The following is a 23,203-nucleotide window of genomic DNA, read 5'->3' on the forward strand; positions in this document are numbered from 1 at the left end:
CTTATATACTTTGTGCAGGATATCTGGCATATATGTGTAAAGTTGCTTTTGAAAATCACCATGCAGAGTCTTACAATGGTTGACATGAAATGAAACGATCCTGACAGTGATGGTCATTGTTTGCTCATCACTGCAGACTTTCTGGGAAGTGTCCTCTTGCCCTTTGCCTTTCTGAACTCATGTTTTAGGCCGTATTCAGACTGGACACATTTGGTTTGCTTACAAAGAACCAGAGTTTGCTTCCCCCGATAATCCAGAACAAATTTCCAGGCTGAATACACCAAAGCGGATCCTGGTCCGGGAACAGGAACCCCTGTCTGACCCGTCTTTCCAGGTGGTCTCAGTTCGTTTCCAATCGGACCGAGGTCCGCTTCGCTCCAGTTTCATCAGTCTGAATAGGCTCCGTGCTCGGAGCGGAACAGCTGGACCAAAATGGGCATTATGGGATGTAAACAGAGTAGTGGAGTAACAATGAGACTCAAATTATTGAAAAATGATCAGATGAATGAACCAAAGTCAAAAGTGTTGAACCTGACGTTGATCCAGACGTTCAAAACTGATCTGTGAAATATACAGTTTCAAGGACAAGGACTGCTAAGCGGAGGACTTCTATAATTTCTGCCTCTAGTTGCTCTGGTCGCTTGAAGGCAGTCTGAATACAGAGCAAACACAAGGTTCAGGGCTCGATCCGGACCAAATTAAGGACCAAATAATATTCCCAGTCTGAATGCACCCTAAAACTGATCACAGTCAGAAGACATCGGATGTTGACCTGAATTAAACCTACAGTCTGGCCTGTTAGCTGAAATGCGGCTTCCGGAGAGGAAATTCTGCTGAAGAACAGCAGAACAGCAGTGAAATTATGAGAAAACAGTTTTAAATCTTCTTGTAAAACTGTTTGTGTCTGAAGCCTCTATGTGTGTGAAATCCGAGGGATGTGTGAAGGGCTTTTATTATCACCATCATCCTAAGTCTGTGGTGATTCCAAAAAATCAAGGAACCGTTGTTTTCTGAACAGTTGGGGCCGCGCCTGTTCCCCTGTGGCCCCCCCACACCCTGCAGCCGGATCCCTCAGAATCAGACGCTGCTCTGATCTCAGCCTTCTCCATCATCTGCGTCAGAGCAGCAGCTGATGAGGAGCCACGAATGTTCTCCTCATCCCGCAGCATCCACTCTGGAGCGCGCCTCGTGCGTGGGGTGCGCGCGCCTCTCATTGTTAGCTGCTCCTCCCTCTCGGAGGTGACCCCCGCCCCCATTGTGATGACGGACCGTACCAACGTTCGTGTTTTCTTGGGGGGGGGGATATCGATCAGGAAATTTGTCCGGGTCCGTGGGTCCGCAGCACACGTCTCCCCGCTCGCAGACTCATAACGGAACTGTGCGCACGCGCGCGCGGTTGATAAAGGAGGACAAAAGGTGCGCCGTTGGGCGGGGCTTCATCACAGTTTGGACCCGGAGCCGCGGCCGTTTGTGTGAAGATGTGGCTGCAGCTCGCGTGGAGCCTCGTGCTCGCCTCGTCCGCCGCATCCTCAGCATCCCGTAAGTCCGTCGTCTCTGCGCGCGCGCACACACACACGCCGGCTGTCCGGTTAATTTGGTGTTCGTGGCCGGAGCCGCCGAGCGCTTAAGAATGAAGCAGGAAGAGGCCGGAGGGCCTTCATTAGCTCCGAGGAAGAGGAGCGGGGAAGAGCAGCTCAACAACAAAAACACAAGCCCATGAGCGGACTGATGCGCAGGCGCAACACAGCAGAGCAGGTGTGAACCTTTGTCACGGTGACTCGTGCGCGTGCACGTGAGAGGCAATCAGAAGCTACTTTGGTGATTAATTTTCCTCGCAGCTAACTCTTCATAAGAGCACAGTCTTCATCACAGTCTGAGCGATGACTGCACTGCTGTTTCTGCGGTGCTGCAGCCTGCAGGAGCCGTTCAACCATCCCGGGGCCCGCAGGAACCCGCCTGTGGTTCTGACAGCACCAGCAGAACTCACGTGGTTCCGCTGGTGTCTGAGGAACAAATGCAGAGACGTTTTGAACTTTTTTTTATGTTCTCATTGATGTGGTCTTGAAAGTAAAGTCCCTGGTAGAAAGAAAAGTTGATCTGGTTTCAAGCTGCTGCAGGAATGGTCGATGTTCAGAAACATCCCATAATGCTGGGGTCTTTGCAGAGGGAAAACCTCTAAAAGCATGTGTGCACGTGTTTGGAACAGAGTCCTTATAATCCCATCAATCATTTGAATTGGTGACTAGAAACATCAGTGAAAACAAACGAATGGAGATCTTCTCCTAACCTTTCTCTGTTGTTTGTCAATTCAGAATTGACAAAGCCTTTTGGATAAGAGGTGAAACGTCTTCTAACTTTAAAAAACTAAGTCCAGATGACAACCCCTAAACCTACTACTATGATGGCATCAACCTGGATGAATGAGAGTCTACATCCTTCTCTGCAGAGATCACCACAGTGGACCATCAGTCTCCAGATGGGATTTTTCATCTTCTTCCTCTTTGTGGTTTTTTTTCTGCATCCATGAACCTCCTCTGTGGCTTTCCTGTAGGTCTGTTTGGGAGCCCCTCCCCAGCATTTTCTCATTTTCCACTCTGCATTCCTTCTCTTCACATAACTAAACCATCAAAGTCTTGACTCTTATTTTCCTCTAAACCACTCCCCCCGTGCTGCCTTCTGAGGACTCATTCCTGGTCCGGTCCACCCTCCCAAAGACCCTTTCTCCACTTCTACCTCTAGTCTTTCTGTCAGTGCCAGTTTCTCTGGTTTGTATTTCCCCCACATCCCCTTATGACGCTCAAAAAACATGGTTTTTGCTTATTAACATAGAAATGGCTCCCGTCAGTTGGACCAGCTTCTGCTCTTGATGTTCGGGGAATGTTCTTGGATGAGTTGAGTGTGTTTCTGTTGTGTTACAGGGAGGTGTGAGGACAGCTTGGCCACCCCCCTGCCGTACAGCTCCTTCAGCAGCTCATCCGTCTATGGTCGCGGATACGGAGCCGGTTATGCCAAGTTGAACAGGAAGCAGGGTAAGCCTTCGTCGTAACACTCTGAGCAGCGTCTGCTGCTGTTTACGCTTTCTGATCTTCTGAGGAAGGAAGTGAGATGGAGGGAGAGCTCCTGTCCTTCTCAGCCTTCATCACATTTAATTGACTAGTTTTTTGAATGTTCAGGTCACAAACAGCGCTTGCAGCCCTGCGGTGATTGGGTTTGTGGCAGCAGGAACATTTTGAGCCTTTAAACGGGTCACCCATTGTTCCACATTTGCTGCTTTTGAGCTTTCTGTCCTGGGATCGACGAAAACGAGGAAGAGCAATCTCTTTTCTAAATTTAGTTTTTTTGCAGTGCGTCCCCACCTTGGTCTTTCAACCTTTCCTGCACCATTTTTTCATAGACTCTGGTAGCTGCAGGTCTCTTCAGACAAAGTCATTAGATGTCTCACCGTCGGCCTTCAGTAGTTGATACATTCATCTCAAACTTGAAACGTATCGTCTTCATCAGGAACTCCAGTTTTTTGGAAAGTTCTTGGCTTCCTTCTCCTGTTTGGAGCCAGACTGCATTCTGTTCAGCACTCAGCTCCAATAGCATCTGACGAAAACCGTCTGACATCTGGATCTTTAAGTCTGCTGCTATCAGTGTATTTATCTGTCTCACTGGGCTTGACTGACTTTGACATGCAGTCCAAGTAGGACTTGATAACCTCTGGCTGCTCACTGCTTTCATTGGTTTTGCTTTGGAGCCACATTCACACCGGCGTTGGCATCTTGTGTTCAAGCGGCCACTTTCAATGAAAAATCTACGTAGACGCTCGTTTAGGTAGACACGCTAAACAGCAGCAAAACTTTTCAAAATGACCGGAACAAGGGCTTCTAAAGAAGGTTTAAAGATATTCCTAAAAATTAACTCCAAAAGTTCAACCAGCTGAACTTTTGACTGCTGAAACACCAAACAGCCAAATTTGACCAATCAGGGACTCAGATGTGGTAATGTACCAAACATGATAATGGAGGAGAACTTCATAAGTAATGATTGACACCAAGTCTTTCACATAAGAGTAGAGCTTGTTGTTCACCTTTCGGCATATCCCTTCAGTGGTCGTCACAGCGAATCAGCTTCCACTGACTCACACAGGTGGTTTGGCAGACATTTACACATCGGATGTCCTTCCTGACCTGACCTTACCTGAGCTGGGGATCGGCTCAGGGAGACCGGGACTTGTGGCTACATAGTTAACACAAAGGGTCTTGCCCAAGGACGCATACTGGATGTATGGCAGTCAGCTATAGGCAGTCAGCTGAGCCATCCTGCCTCCAGCCTCATATAAGAACAGAGCTGTGAAGGAAAAGGCCTGGAGCTAGATTCACTAGATTTGCAGCAATTTGTGATGTCACACCAAACTTCTTTCAACTGCAGACATGCACTAGTAAGCAATAGAAAAAAAACGAAGAAGAAGCCCCTCCTCGCTTGTCCGGTGTGAACACCACGGGCTAGAAGCATGTGCATCAAACAGCGTGTAGCGTGTTCTTGAATGCACAGAACATGCCAGGTGTGAACATAGCGTGAGAGTCTCACTGAAGGTTGACGGGAAGCAGATGTGAGACTCAGCAGGTTGAGCATATTTAGCATTGTTCCTCTAAAAATGCACCTGTTAGCAGGGTGTCACCGACATTTGAGATATTGAAGAGGAGGTGAACTGTCCCAACAAGGACTGCAAAGCGCAGGAATTCCATAATTTCTGATCAGCTGACATGAGCATCTTTGTGTTTTTCTCTGCCTGCCATTTTTTAACCCCGCCCACTTCCACAACACCCTCCCTTCAGGTGCTGGAGGTTGGTCACCCTTGGACACAGACCGGTACCAGTGGTTGCAGGTTGACCTGGGGTCCAGGAAACAGGTCGTTGCCATAGCAACGCAGGGCCGCTACAGCAGCTCTGACTGGACCAGCAAGTACCGGCTGCTGTACAGCGACGCACAGAGGAACTGGAGGCCGTACTTACAGGATGGCAACATTTGGGTGAGACCCTGATTCTCCATCACTGAGAAACTGTCCGTTTTTCATGAGGACTGTGAAACTTTACAGGAAAAACGATCAAAGTGTCCCAACAGACATGAACATCTGCTTTTCTTACTGCAGCATTGAGGGGATTTTGTCTCTGAATGTTTGCTGGGACCAGAATTGCCAGTGAGGTGTGTGTCACCTGAACATGTCATGATGCCACAAATGTGGAGCCACTGCAGATTCTCCACAACATCTGCTGCTCCATCTGAACACTTTATCTTTAGCTCTTCTGGCATTGCAGGTCCTGCACGTCACTGGACTGAAAATAGCCATTAGTTCCTTCCTGTGTTGGCCCACACAGAGCATATGTTGCTATAGCAACAACTCACACACACCCTAAACAGCACCCAAACTTCTCAAAATGAGCAAAACAAGGCATTCTAAAAAGGGTTTAAAGATGTTCCTAAAAATAAACCTGTAAATGAAAAAAATCTGCAAAAAAACAAGAAAAACGATTGAAAAAAAATTAAGGAATTGATCAGCGCCGTTGAACAAGCTGCCACTTCATGGAACACCTGTCTTATTCTGATAAAAAAGCAACATTATCATCGTTTTCATCCCAGTTCTGGAGGGTTACTGTTTTGTACCAAAGACCGTGGACATACAGCTCCAAGGAGCGGACCCACACATACCGCTGCAATAGGGGTCTTTTAATGCTGACCGTGGTTTGTTCCATTGAAGCCTGTGTTTCCTGAGAGGCCCGATGTTCCTGCCATCTTTCAGACATTTGAGGGGAACAGGAACAGTGAGGACGTGGTTCGCCAGGAACTCCAACATGCCATCCTGACACGCTACATCCGCTTCATCCCACTGGAGTGGAACAAAGATGGCCGCATTGGCGTTCGACTGGAGCTCTACGGCTGCTCGTACTGTAAGTAGAACAGAAGAGGAACGTTCTGCTTTCTGCAGGTTACTGGGATCATTTCAGACATAGGAAGCCCAGCCAACAACAGCTCAGCTTCGCATTGTTTATCTGAACCAAACCATTGCATGGTGATCTGTGTGTGGGTTACAAGGTTCCTCTTAGAAAACAAGACAATGTCAGCTGAGAAAATCTTGATTAAAAGCACATTTTAGGTTTCTGACATGAAGCCCGCTCCACCTTTTGACCTCACCTCTGTTTTTGAAGGATAACAGATTGAATATCCTTTTTCATCGTCTTTGTTTTCCAGGGGCCGATGTAATCAGTTTTGATGGGACCGGCATCATCTCTTATCGCTTCAGGAGTAAGAAGATGAAGATCGTGAAAGATGTCATCACTCTGAAGTTCAGGACCACGGTCAGAGACGGTGTGCTGCTCCATGGGGAGGGTCAGCAGGGGGACTACATTTCTCTGGAGCTCAGCAGGGCCAGACTGCTGCTCAGCATCAACTTAGGTGGTTTCAGATCCTGTCTGTAGGTCTGAAGGCTCAGCTGCCCCCACTGACATTGACAGCTGTGTTTGTGTTCTCCTGTCCAGGCAGCAGTGAGTACGGCTCCATCCAGGGCCACACCACCGTAGCCAGCGGGAGCTTACTGGACGACGACCACTGGCACTCTGTGGTCATAGAGCGTTACCGCAGGAACATCAACTTCACTTTGGATCACCACACCAAGCATTTCCGGACAAATGGCGAGTTTGACCATCTGGACCTTGACTATGAGGTAAAGTCCGTTGAACCTTGTCTAAATGGAACCACAACTGTTGTAGAGGTTTGATAGGAAGGAATGACAAAATCCAGTTCTCTTTGCTTAGACGGGAACAAATATTTAAAAAATCTGCCCGCACAACCTCACTAGTGAAATTCAGAAAACAAAAAAGAAAAACCCATAAATCCGCATTTGAATCCCGCTCATTACTGATGAAACATATCTGGCCTGTTTTTGGTAATGTCACCTTGAGGTTTTGTGTGTGGACTCTCAGTTCATCCTTTTCCCGCTCAACGTGAAGCGGTCTCATTGGAACGGCGGCACCCAGCTTTGTCTCTGCTGCGTTCACAGTTGAGCTTTGGAGGACTTCCTGCATCTGCAAAGCTAAGTTCAGGAGGGAAGGAGAACTTTCTGGGCTGCATGGAGGGAATCACGTACAACGGAGAGAACATCACCAGCATGGTGCGCAGGAAGAAGGTCGACACCAGCAGCTTTGTAAGACAAGACTCCTCTGCAGTGATTTGTGTTTACATGTTTGTGCCTGTTGACCTCTGTGACCTTCCTTTATCTGCTCTGAGTCACATCCATTTCCTGTCGGGTGCAGCTCTTGTTGGCTCCGCTCTTTTGTCACACACTTAAGTTGTCTTGAGGATGCATGGCTGCTTGTTGTCATACAAAAATGTGTAGGGGGGGGGCTTTGCAAAAGTGCCAGAAAGATGAAAAAAAGAATTTTTCACACATCTGTGTTTAAGAGGCTCAACCATTTTATCGTGGTCTGGTCGATGGATAAATGAATAAATTACTGTATGGATGGATGGATGGATGGATGGATGGATGGACAGACTTTAATGTTGACAACAATGTTCCATCTTACTCTAGTAAAAGGTTTCAAACAAAACAACATACATTAATGAACTCATCACATATTTTATCTGTTGTAGACAGATTTCTATCTTCCAGGAAGTGACAGCAGGTTAGTGCAACAGCCAGATTGTATATCTTCCTGACAGAATAACTTACAAGCTAACAAAGGTTTCCTCAGCCTGAACCTGATTTTATTTGATTTATTTGTTTATTTCAAGCATTAATTGTTAACAAAACAAGAAAAAAATGTATCCAACTCTTTACAGAAATAATGAAATGCATTGATTAAAAAAGCAAAGACACGCTTTGGCCACATTTGATTCATTACATGATTTTGAACTAAGGTGAAGTAAGGTGAAGCAGACGGAACTGCTGCTGTCCGGTTCATGACGCTGTTCCTGCTCTGCTTGTGTTTCCTGCGCTGCAGCGGAACCTGACCTTCTCCTGCGTTGAGTCCAGCTCCTCGCCCGTCTTCTTCAACTCCACCTCCTTCCTGCAGCTGCCGGGTCAGAGTAACGGGGACACTCTGTCGGTGAGTCTGTCTTTTCGGACGTGGAACCCCAGCGGGCTCTTGATGTTTACAGAGCTGGCTGACGGATGGGTGGAGCTGGGCCTGGTGGAGGGCAAAGTCACAGTCTACATGAATGTGACCCAGAAGAAGAACACGCGCATTGAGATCTCGTCAGGTCAGTCTAGACTCCGTTGTTCCACTGTGGGTCATGGCCTTCAGCTCAGCTCCTCTGGTGGCCGTTTCCTCAACACAGGTTCCAGTCTGAATGATGGCCAGTGGCATAGTGTCCATTTAAATGCCCTGGAAAACCACGCCATGCTGACAGTAGATGGAGACGAGGCGTCCACAGTCAGGACAGCAATCCCCATCCAGGTCCAAACGGGAGGAATCTACTTCTTTGGGGGTGGTGAGTCAGAACCAAACCAGACCTAGAGGTCTAGGTGTTTTAGGAGTTGGGGGACATTTCTCTGTTCTATCAGTGAATGGTATAACCCAACATTCATTATTATTTTTTTCTGTTCTTTTCTTTCTGGGCATCCATCACCTTTCAGTTCTCATCCATCCATCCATCCATCCATCCATCCATCCATCCATCCGCCTGCTACCGCATGCTTCAGGACTCCAAACTCCTTCTAGACTTGGAAGCTGTAAAACTTTTGCCCGTCAGGTGGACGACCGCCAGGCCTCTTTCCTGAACCAGTTCATTGGTCTGTACTGACCTCTTCTTCTCGTCCTCAGGCTCCTTCCTTGCTGCCAGCAGTCGATCGCTCCAGCGTTCCTTCCAGGGCTGCATGCAGATGATCCACATCGATGACCATCTGGTGGACCTCAGGGCCGTGGAGCAGGGTCTCATTGGAACCTTTGAAAACGTCACCCTGGACATGTGTGCCATCATCGACAGGTATCCACCAGACACGGAGGAAGCTCCATTCCTGCTGAGCTCATGCACTTCAGCGTGCGCGTGTGTGTGATGACAGGTGTGTTCCCAACCACTGCGAGCACGGGGGCGAGTGTTCCCAGACGTGGGACACATTTAGCTGCAACTGCAGTGGGACCGGCTACACCGGAGCCACCTGCCATTCCTGTAAGCACCTTTCCTGCTCAACTCTTCACTTCATGTCCAGCTGGCCGTTTTTTTTTTTTGAGGAGCCCTGCCTTAAACCCACATTTTTCTTATAAAATGAATGTTTTTTTAAAGCCACATTAATGAACTGTTAGGTAGATTCAGTATAACAGAAGATTACACTCTTCTGGCGTTTCATCTTCTGTGTAGCTCTGTACCAGCAGTCCTGCGAGGAGTACGAGCTCCAGGGTCAGAGTTCAGGAACCTACTGGATCGATCCAGATGGAAGTGGACCTATCGCCCCCTTCAGGGTCCACTGTGACATGACAGGTCAGATGTTGAAAGTGACTTTCCTCCGTTTTTCGTCTCAAAAAGTGTAATAAATCTGATTTGACTAGTTATGTCAAACCTAACCTCGTGTTTTAACTCCTGACTCACAGTTGAAGTGTTTTTGCGATGAACATTACAGACCAAACTCATCCTTTGACTCAAACACTTTCTGCCTCTCTGTATCAGTGCCGTGCGGTGAGGTTCACGGCTGGTGAGGCACTGACATCATCAGTCAGATCAGAGTCGCTTATTCACCATTTGACTAAAATTTAAATTTTCTTCCGTTTACATGTCAAAAATTAATATTAATTAATATTAATATATAAAGCTATATTTTGCAGGTAAAGCTGTACCTCACCTGGACAACGATGTGTTCTGAAAAAAGATGTTTTGCCTCTTATTATGAGGAGCTGCCTGTAGTGTCATGTGATCACTGGATTTTTGGCTGTGAGAAGAGTCCGCAAACCATCTGCATGGTGAGAGTGAAGCTCCTCCAGAGACGCCACAAACAACCGTCTGTTTCCTTTAACCTTCCAGAGGAAACGGTTTGGACCACATTGAGGAACAACCTGTCCCCTCAGACGCCCGTCTCCAGTCATGACCAGTACGGCAAAGCGGTTCTGCAGATTACGTACAACGCCACAGATGAGCAGGTTAGCAACTCAACAAGTCAGACGTGCTCCTTTGTTTCCAGTCGCTGCCACAGATATGTATAAAACTTGAATGACCTTGGGAGTATTTCAGGCAGACAACTCTAGCAGTGCGTTTACCTGGTTACTCCTCCCTGTGGGCGTTTCAGTCTAATCAACTCCCCTGTTCAGCGTCCTACTTAAGTCCAGGTGCGGTCAAATTCCTGTTCATCCATTTCAGCGAGCTCTGCATTCGTAGCCCCACCCTCCTCCCCGGTTTCCACCTGTGAGCTCCGTTAGGGATAATTTATTACCCAAAGTTTTCTATGGAGATGTTTGTTTTATGTTTCTGAACGGACTTTTATGCCAAACTAAAAGAAATATGGAATAATTCTTCTGCAAAACTTAAATAATACGGAATAAATCTTCTTTACTGCATGAGTTGTCTGACTGAAATGACTTTCTTAAATCCCGGTGGGTTCCTCAAAGAACAGCCATATTATCATAACCAAGTCCAGTTTTATCACCTCGAGTCAAACAGTTGTGCTGGAATCACATGCTGTCATGTTGAAAAGTCTTCAGCTGCTTTTCCCTCTTTTCTCCTCTGTCCAGTTGTGGTCGGTTACCAGTCGAGCAGAAAGCTGTGAGCAGTTTGTAGCTTACGCCTGCCGGATGTCCCGTCTGCTCAACAGTCCAGGTGAATTCTTCTTCTTCATGTAAGGCTGTTGGTTTGGAATAATGCACGGCCAGACTGGCCAAAGATCTAATGAAAACAGTTATGGTCAATGTCTTCCCTCTGACTGAAGAGCTGAGCAGAAATGTCTGAAAAGTAGCTCTGGAGAGACGAAGGGTGTAAATGTGAGTGACCTTAGGTCACTGAGGGTGTGTCTATAAGCTGCTGAAGCATCTTCACCACAATGTTCACCCCAGCCTCTGAGACCATCCACTTCTCAACCCGCCCAATCCCTTGGGTTGCTGGGGCCTATCCCAGCTGTTGCTAGGGTGAAGATGTGGTATACCCTGAACAGGTCACCAGTCTGTTAAAGGAACAATTCAGAATCACCGATAAAGACATGAAGCATGTTTTTGGACTGTGGGGGGACGCCGGAGAAAATCCACGCATGAACGAGGAGAACATGCAAACTCCACACTGAAAGAACTTAGCTTGGATTTGAACTGAGACCTTCCCACTGTGAGGTGGGAGTGCAATCCACTACACCAGTGGTCCCCAACCTTTTTGTCACCGCGGACCGGTACAACGCAAGACACGTTTACCGCGGACCGGTGGGGGGGTGGGGTTGAGGTGCAACGCAAGACACGTTTACCGTGGACCGGTTGTGGAATTTTCTCTTTAGTAATAATAATAACAATAATAATAATGAACGTAAATCCACAGTGTAATCAATTGTAACTTTATTTGCGGTGTCCTTTTAACGTCACACCAACAACAGAACATCACATGAGCAACATCGTTTCTACCGCAACACACTCTGGTTGCTATGGTAAGTGTGACGGATGTAACAGAGAGAATCCGGTCACTTTTCAAAATAAAACGTTTTTTCGAAAAAATAAACACAATAAAATCGAAATTATTTTTTCTTTCTGTGCGTCCCGGTACCGGTCCGCGGCCCGGTGCCAAGTGTCCCGCGAACCGATACCGGTCCGCGGCCAGGTGGTTGGGGACCACTGCACTACACCACTGTGATGCCCCACTTCTGAAATGGTAAAAAGGATATCAGTTAATTCACTAATGAGGTTAAAGGTCACGTGTGGGTCACAACAGCATTGCAGCTTCTTTTCCTCCTCTGAAGTAGCAGATGAGGGTAAAGCTGTTTAAGGGGCAGACGTGTGAAGAGAAGACACATCAGGAGCCAGTCCTATTTAAACGACATTGTGGTTATCCTGTCAAGACAACAGCAGACTGATCACAGGTTGACTTTTAGACGGCGTTCCCTTCACCTGGTGGGTTGGACGAGCCAATGAGAAGCACTTCTACTGGGGCGGTTCAGGACCTGGGATACAGAAGTGTGCCTGCGGTATTGAGAACAACTGCACGGATCCTGGTCGCTTCTGCAACTGTGACGCCGAGCTGCGGGCCTGGTGAGTGCAGGGCTGCAAGAACAGCTTCACGTCTATTCAGATGCCGTCCCACGAAACCCGGTCAATCAGAACCCAGAGGCAGTGCCTTCCCTCTCTTTTGGGGGATGTTTAAAAATGAAATTTAAGTGCAGCAGAGCCGTTTACCAGACAACCACCAAAAACATTCCACGTTCTACGTTACAACAGCAGTAAACATTCCCACAGTCTGAGTCAAAGAGCTAGTTCCCTCTTTGTTCTTAGATCTTATGTTGTAATAACTGGAAGAGCATTTAAAACCATTTTTGTTTTTTTACGTTTAAAACTCTGCGGCTGTTTGACTTGTCAGACTCAAAACCATACCAGGTGTCAACTGAACCACATCCACAGGTCACATGACCACAGGGTTAGAGTTAGTAACTGTCACTAGCGATTATCTGGTGAACTGACTAGACTCCAGTGGTTTTGTTGTTGTTGTGTTCCGGTTGTGTACGGCTTCATACTTCCGTAATGTGTGGCATGCCTCTGATCTGTCTCCCTGTGTGTGGAAACAGGAAGGAGGATGCAGGCCTGCTGCTCTACAAAGACCACCTTCCCGTGAGTCAGGTTGTAGTCGGGGATACGAGCAAATCTGGATCTGAGGCTAAACTGACAGTTGGACCTTTGAAATGCCGTGGAGACCGTGAGTGTTTTCTCTGCCTCAGAGCGTGTCACACGGCGACCTTTCACACCAAATGAGCTCTGTCTCTATTGACCAGCTTCGCTGTTTCAGTCATGGCTTCTTGCTGTTTGCAGGGAGCTACTGGAACGCCGCGTCCTTCATCAGCCCAGCATCCTCGGTCCACTTCCAGTCCTTTCCAGGAGAAACCAGCACTGACATCTCCTTCTACTTTAAGACGTCTTCCCCTCACGGAGTCTTTCTAGAGAGCGTGGGGAGCAGCAGCCGGCTTCACATCCAAATCAGAGGTCGACTGTTGTGTGTGTTTTAGACGGCAGATAATTCTTTAAAGTGAGATGCACCTCTGAAAACAAACCTACTAAAATAGCGCATTTTATTCCATAATAAAGGTCAAAAAGTGACGTTTAGATCATGGAAATGTATCGGATTCAAACGGATAGATTTTAAGAGTTGTGGATTTGAAACAATATAATAATATATCCCAATATTACAACAAAAGTCGTCTCAGGGGGCATTCTGATAAAATCCTAAAGAACATGGAGTCATTTCTATCAGATCTGCCAGTCTGGATCAGAACGAACACAAACATGGGGAGGGACGCAGGCTTGGGGGATTTTTGGAGGACGATCATCAACATCCGGAACAGGGAGGATAAAAGCTGGTTGCTCTCCCCGGGCACACGCATGGAAGTCAGTAGAAATAAGGGAAGCATCAGCAGAGACGACTGCAGTCTGTCATTGAAACACCATTTCAACATTAACAAGGTGAGATTTGGATTTGGTGAAATCCTCTAGATTTAAACGACAACAAAGGAGGGAGATGTGCTGGTCTGTATCTAAAGGCCGCGTCAGACAGCCTCTAATTACATTTTGTACATTTTCCACGTATGACATTCAGTCTTTTGTGATTCATGCGTGATCTACGGCATTCATAAGTGTTTCTTGCTCAGATGTCCATCGAGGGTTTTGGCCAGCAGGTCTTTACATGAATTCAGTTTTGAGTGATTCATAATTTTGGGTCGTTGGAGAATTAAGCAGTTTACACATATTTTACATAGTGTATTTGCAAATAATATGTAAATCGTACACAAATTTGTGTCTTTCCACGATCCTTTCACGTTATTTAACAGATTTTTTTCATGCATGAACCACCATTTAACTTGTATATCGCCTATACGTTACACATTTCACGTTAAAATGACATAATTGACGCACGAACCACTAATAATTTGTCTTTAAGCAGCACAATAATCATGCACGGTTCATGTTCTTTGCGTGGTTTATTTGTACTTCTGTGGTATTAAGGTGGTTTATTCTTAATAATAATAATGGATTGGATTTATCTGCGCTTTTCAAGTCACTCAAAGCGCTTACATTGTGTTCATTATTCATTCACTCCTCATTCATACTTGGTGATGGTAGCTACGGTTGTAGCCACAGCTGCCCTGGGGCAGACTGACAGAGGCGTGGCTGCCAGTTCGCGCCTACGCTCTGACCATCACCGGGGCATTCATACACATGCACACACCAGTGGAGCCACACTGGAGGCAAAGAGGGTGAAGTGTCTTGCCCAAGGACACAACGACATTTTGGCTGGTGGGAGCGGGGATCGAACCGTCGACCCCTTCGATCATTGGACAACCTGCTCAACCGCCTGAGCCACTGCCGCCCACAATTCTTGATGTATTCTCACAGATGTATTCTTGATACATCTGTGAACATTTCACGTTAAGACCACAACTTTTCTCATTTTTCCACGTAGATTCATGTCTGACTAATTTTCAACCGTGCGACATGCGCAGTGGCTGTGTGACACGGCTTTCAACAAATGAAAAATCCCATCGTGGAAGAAATTGAACGTCTCGTGTGGTTAGAAATGCTGTGAACACTGGGTTCCTCCCAGCACCTGATCGGTCAGAGCAGACGTAACGCTGCTGCTCTCGTCCTCCAGGAGGCTCAGTGGTCCTGCTGACTCTGGAGGTGGGCGGAGACTTGGTGCAGCTCAGCGTGCACTCACCTCGCCCGCTCAACGATGACAAGTGGCACCGCGTGCAGGTGGAGAAGAACATCAAGGAGGCCGTCCTGCTGCTGGACGGACAGCACAGAGAGGTCAGAGCCGCCCGAACACAGGCTCACGCGAAGCTGGAGCTCTACACAGACCTGTTCCTGGGTAAGAAACGTTTCTCACTTGCACGTGAGCATGCATGAGCCACAGTCATGGATGTGAACTACTACTTATCCACTACAGTATGTTGGGGGAAACAACACTTCAGGCCTCCTTATAACTGCTCAGAACCTGATAGGTGAAGTCAGATCGTTCTGTCACTGCTGTGGTGCTTCTGCCTCTGTCTATGATAAAAGCATCACAGACGCAGGAGGAGGAAATGGGGAAAAAATGAGTCACTTTTGGTTCCTGCAGCAGCACAGAACTCCTGGCTCTGACCGTCTGTGTTGTTTAGGTGAGAGTACAGACCTCTGAGGGGCTTTGAGCCATCAGCCTCACTCTGGGACTGAGAGTCAGTGATCAGGGCTAATGTGGATGTCAGGGATGACGGGAAAGTCTGCTCTGCTTGCAGCAGATTGTAAAAACATTGATTTGGAGTTTGGGATGGTCGCTTTACTGTATAAGCTTTGCCAGAGGGGGGGACACAGAGACTCTTACTGTTCTGACGGAAACATATGGAAGTTTTTGTGTTTCCATCAGATTCTGAATTTTCTAAACCTTTGAATTTTCTTTCTGCTTCATTGGCTGGATATCAATGTGTTCCAAGATGGTCTAGAAAGCGGCTTCTATCCCATTGAATTTCTTTACATTGAATTTCTGGGCCATCAAAATGTTGACTCGCAAAATATTAAATATAGAAAATAATATTGTGGGGCATAAAATGCTGCTGATTGAAAGTCAAAGGTTTAAAAAATTAAGAATCTGATGGAACAGAAAAACCTCCATAGAAACCCTACCGAAGAGCTTGGAGCTTGTTGACACAGCCGGTCCAAGACTCTTGTGGACACAAAAGAGAACCTCTCGGGACAGGAGGAGGATTTGCTCAAAGCAGGATGGAAGATGAAGAGGCATAACACTGAAATTGGTTAAACTGGATGAAGAGTGTGATCTTATTAGTCCCAAATAGTGAGCATCAGTATCAATGAGGGGGAATGGAGAGAGTGGAGGTGCAGAAGAAAAGTGTAAGATTATGTGTGATGAGCTCACGTTTCCCCCCGTGTTCGTGTATTAGGGGCGTCGAGCGGTCAGCGGAGTTTCCTGGGGTGCATGCGAGCTCTCAAGATTAACGGCGTGATCTTTGACCTGGAGAGGCGGGCGGCTGAGACTCCGGGGCTCAGTCCAGGCTGTCAGGGCCACTGCAGCAGATACGAGATGCACTGCAGGAATGGAGGGAAGTGCGTGGAGCAGTACAATGGATACTCCTGCGACTGCTCTCTCACTGCATATGACGGGCCATTCTGCACAGACGGTACCGCCGCAACACGGACTTACCACGGCTCACTTGCTACACGCCTCTTCTTAATTTGGCCTCCATGCTTTTGCTGTCTTTGTGTGTGGCAGATGTGGGGGGTTACTTTGAGACCGGAACTCTGGTGCGTTATGACTTTCTGCCCGACATGGGGGCCCCTGTGCCGGACGAGATGAAAGGCTCCCCAGGTTGGGGTCTTTCTGGTGAAGTTAACCTCACCCGAGAGGAGCTGGTTTTCAGCTTCAGCACTCACAGCGCCCCCAGCATCCTGGTCTACATCAGTTCCCGGACCCAGGACTCTCTGGCTGTGGTGCTCAGACAGAACGGTGGGCTCATGAGCATGCGTCTTCTGTTTATTAGGAAGGCTGAGGGGACTAATGTTGGTGTGTTTCTGGGATTGTAGGCACTCTTCAGATCCGCTACAGTCTTGGGGGGCTAATGGAGCCGTTCACCATCGACATTGATCGGCGTAACATGGCCAACGGTCAGCCGCACTCCGTCAACATCACTCGCAGCTTCAGGGAGATTCGACTGCAGGTGAGTGTTGGAGAGTTCATCCTAAACGCTGTGTAATCCTTGTGCTGTCTTGTGGGGTCCGGATGACCCCACTCCCAACGTTAACGTGCCTCCTTGTGTTATCTTGTGGGGTCCAGATGTCCAGATGACCCCAGATAACACAAGTGTTACATGAAAATCAAAAGACCCGGTCAGGACTTTCAGTTTAAAATGAGTGCATTTTGAAAAAAACGTTGCGCGGTCGTAAACATAGACGGTGGCAGTCAGGCGGCCGTCAGTCATACGAGGCATGATGTCTGTATGAAATCGGGCGACAGCTGGGGGTGATGGCAGCCGGATCGCAGCACTGATTGGACGATGTGCAAATGTCTCCGGACGGCACCCGTCCACATCAGGTGCCGCCGGCCAGCGGCTGGGTTCCTTCTAAAAGCTGCACGCTTGCTCAATCACGCATAGCTCACACATTCTCAGCGTACAAGAAATAGTAACAGCACACAAAATACAACTGCTTACTTTCACAATAATACTATTACCACGTCCCTGTGAGTACCTGCACAGGGGGGCGCTTGGAGGGTGGCAGTCTGATATTAGTTATTTTGGGGACCTTGGCGACACTCCTATCAGTCAGTCATGGCGCTGCTGCCTTCCTCCCACCCGCCTGTCACTGGACTGGTACCATGGTACCTCCAAAAGGTCACATGGTACCTTTTGGAGGTACCATTTCTTTCTTTTCTTTTTTTTCAAACACAATATGAAAGTAAACACAAGAGTTAAAACTAGACAAAACATTGAGCTCAAAAAGGAGTGGGTGGAAGAAAAATCCTGTATGTCCGTTTTACAACAACTTACAGTTTTTCCGCCTCAAAACCTTTGGTTTACCTTCAGTATTACACTTTTGCAACAGGAACATTTGCTCATTTGTTCCTATTGATAATTTCCAGCCTGGTGACGTTCCATCAGCGACATCTTTTATGTTTTTTTAAATACAGGTAAACGTTTGCTTTGTTTCAAACCCTCGGGATCCAATCCGTTCCACAAATCCACACCACATTTTCTTTTTTGTAGTACGAATACAGGGCTTTTTAAAGTTCAGCTGATTTCTTAAATCGTGACCCCGTTTTAAGAAAGCTGTTTTAAGTTTAACCACTTTCTATAGTTTCAATAAACCCGTGCATTCATAATTGTCCCATAAGCCACACCCTGAACAATACCAAAGACTGTAAATTTGTTTTGTATTTCCCCAAACTGCACTGTAAATATGCTAGGATTATCGACGAATATATTAGTAAACGGGATTCACCTGGTCACCGTTTAATTTAAACTATATCTTAAACTATATCTTGTGTTTGACAATCGAATGATTTTTGTCGTTGGTTTCTGCTTTCCCCATGAGAACATCGGCTTTAAGTTCTGGTCAGAACAAATCATACTGTTAGAGTTATTTTTTCTTTGTCTATAAACAAATCTGTAGTTTTAGTTTCTCCGTCGTTCCTCCTTTTTATCACGTTGGTTTCTATTGTTTCTATGAGTTTTGATAATGTTTCTTCTTATTTATTACATTTAAATCCCACCAACGGCTCCGTGTGTCAGCTTGTGGCTCCTCCACATATGGCGTGGGTTGATGGAGGCGTTGAGTTAAACCTCTTCTCATCTCTGTCCGTCTTCTCCTCCAGCTCGACCACTACCCGCTGTCCACCTACACGCTGCCTGAGACGTCTGATGTCCGCTTCAACTTGGTCAAAAGCATTTTCCTGGGAAAAGTCTTTGGTGAGGATGTGTCGATGTTTGGTGATGCTGTTCAGGAAATGTGTGAAAGTCCAGTCTTTTGCAAACACGGGAGAGTGAATCCCCCCATGAATGAACTCTGCAAACACATGGAGAAACTGATAAATGCAGACTCCTGGCAAGTTCAAACTCTGTATCCACGCGTGTAATGTGCACGCCAGTGATGTTCATGTCTCTGATATGCACGTGTGCAGCTTTCCTGTATCCTCACATTTGTGTTTCTGTTACATTTATCTGATTTAACACTCTTTTTTTTTGCATCAATGTTACCTGAAGGCAGCTAGTTCTGACCTCACAATGTGATCGCAGTGAACACAAGTTCTCCCTGGTCTGCTTGGACTTTGCAGCTTTCTTTCTTTACGCTTTATTGAGAAATCAGAGGCTGGATAAGAAGCGCAGCGCAAAGTGTGACCAAGTTTAAATCTTTGTTTTTGTCTTGCAGAAACAGGACAGATCGACCCCGTCCTCATCGAGCGTTACAACACGCCGGGCTTTGTGGGCTGCCTGTCCAGAGTCCAGTTCAACAGCGTGGCGCCGCTCAAAGCTGCCCTGCGCTCAGGCATGACGGCGCCCGTCAGCACTCACGGAATACTGGTCCCATCTAACTGTGGAGCCTCACCCTTAACTATTCCACCAATGAGCTCCGCCCACGACCCCTGGCACTCTGAAACTGGTACACAGACAAACGGCACACACACACACACATTTTCAAATTTCAATGGAACGTTCATATTAACAAATAGGTTCACTGGCATGTTTCATGCGTTATTGTTGTGGGTCCTCTTACACGTATAAGGACAGGTACACAAACTGAACCGAGCATCATGTCTGCTTTGTTCCCAGCCGGATCTGTGTTCCCCTTCAAAGAGGAAAAGACGCGTGCTGATGGCGTGGATCGAAACTCGGCCATCATTGGAGGTAATCCTGGTTAACCTGCCGTGTCACAGACTGCCGTGTCTGCAGAGACTGACCGCCGTCACTGCAGCAACGGTATAACAGCAGGACTGTGCTTTTGGTTGCAGGCATCATCTCTGTGGTGATCTTCAGCGTTCTGTGCATCCTGGTGTTCGTGGTCCGTCACACGTTCCGTCACAAAGGCTCGTACCACACCAATGAGGCCAAGGGAGCCGAGTCGGCAGATTGCGCCGACGCGGCCATCATCGTCAACGACCCGGCCTTCACCGAAACCATCGATGAGAGCAAGAGGGAGTGGTTCATCTGACGGGAACAGCGAGGTCGGGTCTGCAGGTGGGGGGGTTGAGGAGGGAGCGCCTGCAGAAGCTGGAGGACAGTTTCTTTTCAGACTTTGAGGACGCCGGTGTGTTCACGGTGTCGAAGCACAAGGCGCAGCGCTGCCTGGTCTGGCTGTGCGGCGGCGTGGGCGGGTTTACGGGAACTCTGCTTCAGGTTGATGCTGACACTGACGGCCTTCACAGCACAGTGCCATACTTCACAGGCCTTAGTCCAGTGAGCGCTCTGCAGCTCACGCCCTAGCTTTGATTTCATTTATTTATGCATTTATTTATTTATTCCAAACAATCTTCAAAAAGTTTATTTCATGTATTTATTTTGATACTTCAATACCTTTCTCCTTTGTAAAATATGCGAGTGATCCTTAGAAAACGAAGCACTGATAACAATGATGGTATGAATTACGGATGCATTACTTCCAGTGAACCATTATTGAACTGTAGCAGTGTGCATACGTTAGATTTTTATAGCACATCTTTAGCCTTAGTTCACATTTCTGACAGTACGTCTAGCTTATAGCCTGAAAGATGCCTGACTTTTTTGAAACGTGCCGCCATGACTTTGCATCATGTGGATGTGAGATGTGTTACTCCATCGCACCATTCTCAGGAAGAGGGAGTCTAGTTAGTTTGCAGCTGAAAGCGTGGACCCAGCTGATGACATGAAGACACACCGACACATCCATGAAACGATGAACCGCTCAACAGGACACCATCCGTCAGAGCGCGTGCTTCCTGTCTTTCTAGGAGCTCTATCATGAGAACAGGCAGCGAAGCTAGCATCTGGAAGGGTAAAAAGTGTGATCTGAAACTCTTCCTCTGTTCATGTTTCAGCTGATCGGGAATACAGAAGTCCACCTTTAGGTTCAGCATCTGGACTGACTGTGGGTTCTGTAGCATTATTGTTTGTTATTCTCGCTGTTTCTGCTCTAAAAACAAAATATGACCGTCGCCTTGGCAACCACCTCTGACATGGTCTCTGGGAACAAATGCATGGATGCTGTCATGAAGCAGATGTGTTTTAACTGCAGAAAAATGAATCCACAGTGAAGAAGAATCTTTAGATGTTGCTGCATAACCAACCCTCTACTTGGATCTGATTTTGTGATTCTAGAAACATTTGGGTCTGTCAGGAATCTCACTAAAGCAAATTTATAGTTTTGTTGATTAAAAAAAACAAGGTTTAGTCCAAAACAGCCCACATCTGCAATCGTCTAAGCTTGACCACTGATTGAGGGTGAATGATGCCTCCTATCTACCCAAATCTGGATCTCCTCCTGGACTTCTGGCCATCAGATCATCCAAACCACTCTGACATGTTGGCCATGAGTTCCGTCATGTCTGCCTCATTCCTTTCAGGTGAAACCACACGCTTTTGTCAAGTCTCTTTGAGAATGTCTTCATTTTCTGTTGAAGTGTCTTTTATGCTGACATGGAGCTGAACAAACAGGAAGAGATTGCTGAGTCATCATCTAAGCCTGCTGTAACACATTTAGACTCCATATAAGAGCCGTTCCTGCTGGAACCACCGTCATGTTCTCCAAGCGGCTCAGCACACACACATTCCCTGCATTTCTAAAGCTTTTGGCCTGAAAACTGAGCACCCAGGTGAGACCACAACAGGATCTCAGAGCCAGGCTTTTCCTGGCTGGGGAGTTTCAGTTTGGGAACGGCACCTTGGCCTGATGACAGGTTGTGGTTTCACTTCATCCTGCTGCTGAAGACGCTGGATGGAAGGCCTCAGCAATGCAGGTGAAGCTGGTGCCAGGTGTGGTCATTGCAGGCGAGTGTTGGTTCAAACCCCTCAACTATAGCTTACTGCCTGACATTTGATTGTACTGCATTTGTATAGCATGCTGTTTGACACTGAATGACACCACGCTTTGATGAGCCCCTGTAGAATCACAGTTTGTGTCTGTTCTAACGATGAGTTCTCATCCTGTGTGTTTTTTTTCTTCTTGCTATGTAGAAAAACTCTTGATTCTTTATTGAAAGAGAAGTAAAATAGAGTATGAATCTCACTCAGACTCATGGTTCATTGATTTGAAGACAAACTTGAGTTTTGATGAAAGTCCTGCAGGAGTTGGTAATAGAACCGAAGTAAGAAGAACCTAACTTAAAGCCTGGAATGAATATTAACGTATGTCCGATGATTCAGGATGCTAAAGTGATGAACATCAAAGGTCAGGATGAACAAGAGTGGACCTCTGACAGGGACTGCTCTCTTATCCAGCTCCTGTTAGAAATGTACAGGTATCTGACTTCCAGTTCAGATGACATCATCTCAGAAATACTTCTGTCAGAAGTCAGAACTCTGCCTCCCCCTCTGGTCACCATCTCCAGAGTTCTAGCCATACTTCCTGGATGCTGTCATTCACTCAGTCAACCACAGGATGCTTAAGCACTGCACTGAGCCTCATTCAGTGCAAAGTATTGTTTGTGCCACTCTGACTTCTGGACCTGATCTTCTGTCTCCTGACCCTGACTCTGTTCGCCTCCTGCCTGCCACGACCCTCGCCTGGATTTTGACCGTCCTGTCTCTTCTTGATGATTTCATGCCTGTTATCTCATTCCACTTGGATCCAGCCGTCTGCCTGTTCTTATGACACCTACAACAAAGATGATGTCAGAAAATGAATTTGTTTTTTCGGGGGTTTATATGCAACTATTACGTAAATCGTATGCAACTGATTGTGACTTTGACCAGATTCACACACTTGTGTGTCTTTCCACGACCGTTCCACGTATGCCTTACAGACATTTCACGCATGAACCACCGATGTCTAACTTTTACATCACATATACGGAACACATGTCACATCCAAATGACGTAATGGATACATGAATCACTAATGAATTGCATAAAAGCAGCACAATAATCACACTCTTGATGTTCTATACTGATTAACACATTCTATGCGTAGTTTATTTGTATTTCTTCTGTGGTTTCAAGGTGATTAATTTTGATACATGTGGACCAACTTGCTCGATTCCATGAAGGAAGTTTGCCTGAGAACCAGCAGGAACACATTAGGAGCAGGAAAGTTGGAAAACCAGAGCTGCTCTGACCTGAACAAGTCCTGAGACTGTCACGGGGACCGCCACAGGGACCATCACAGGGTCTGTCACAGGGGCAGCCACAGGGTCTGTCACAGGGGCAGCCACAGGGGCAGCCACAGAACCAGCCACGGGGACCGTCATAGGGACCATCACAGGGTCTGTCACAGGGGCAGCCACAGGGGCTGTCACAGGGGCAGCCACAGAACCAGCCACGGGGACCGTCATAGGGACCATCAAAGGGTCTGTCACAGGGATCGTCACAAGGACCGCCACAGGGACC

At 47.0% G+C, this 23,203-nt stretch overlaps 1 protein-coding gene across 1 annotated transcript; it reads left to right on the top strand.

Annotated features, from left to right (window-relative positions):
• The first annotated feature begins 1,171 nt into the window (after nt 1-1,171).
• Nucleotides 1,172-21,884, top strand: cntnap2b (contactin associated protein 2b). Its single transcript, XM_011486097.4, has 25 exons — nt 1,172-1,539; nt 2,919-3,029; nt 4,821-5,014; nt 5,783-5,930; nt 6,232-6,435; nt 6,519-6,703; nt 7,040-7,183; nt 7,980-8,238; nt 8,317-8,469; nt 8,802-8,964; nt 9,041-9,147; nt 9,337-9,456; nt 9,994-10,109; nt 10,698-10,782; nt 12,029-12,185; nt 12,716-12,843; nt 12,957-13,127; nt 14,791-15,009; nt 16,076-16,312; nt 16,405-16,638; nt 16,716-16,849; nt 18,502-18,595; nt 19,056-19,286; nt 19,457-19,531; nt 19,636-21,884. The coding sequence occupies exons 1-25, from the start codon at nt 1,479-1,481 to the stop codon at nt 19,833-19,835; spliced, it is 3,930 nt and encodes a 1,309-aa protein (XP_011484399.1). The 5' UTR covers nt 1,172-1,478; the 3' UTR covers nt 19,836-21,884.
• Nucleotides 21,885-23,203: the final 1,319 nt, after the last annotated feature.

This window comes from Oryzias latipes, chromosome 17, assembly GCF_053564925.1.
Source record: "Oryzias latipes strain Hd-rR chromosome 17, Olatipes_Hd-rR_3.1".
Classification (NCBI taxonomy): Eukaryota; Metazoa; Chordata; class Actinopteri; order Beloniformes; family Adrianichthyidae; genus Oryzias; species Oryzias latipes.

Excerpts from the sequence above, each read along its gene's own strand:
- cntnap2b (XM_011486097.4), top strand. The coding sequence starts at position 1,479 with ATGTGGCTGCAGCTCGCGTGGAGCCTCGTGCTCGCCTCGTCCGCCGCA. Across the intron at positions 8,239-8,316 it reads GCGCATTGAGATCTCGTCAG|GTTCCAGTCTGAATGATGGC; the intron begins GTCAGTCTAGAC and ends TCCTCAACACAG. Across the intron at positions 15,010-16,075 it reads CTACACAGACCTGTTCCTGG|GGGCGTCGAGCGGTCAGCGG; the intron begins GTAAGAAACGTT and ends TTCGTGTATTAG.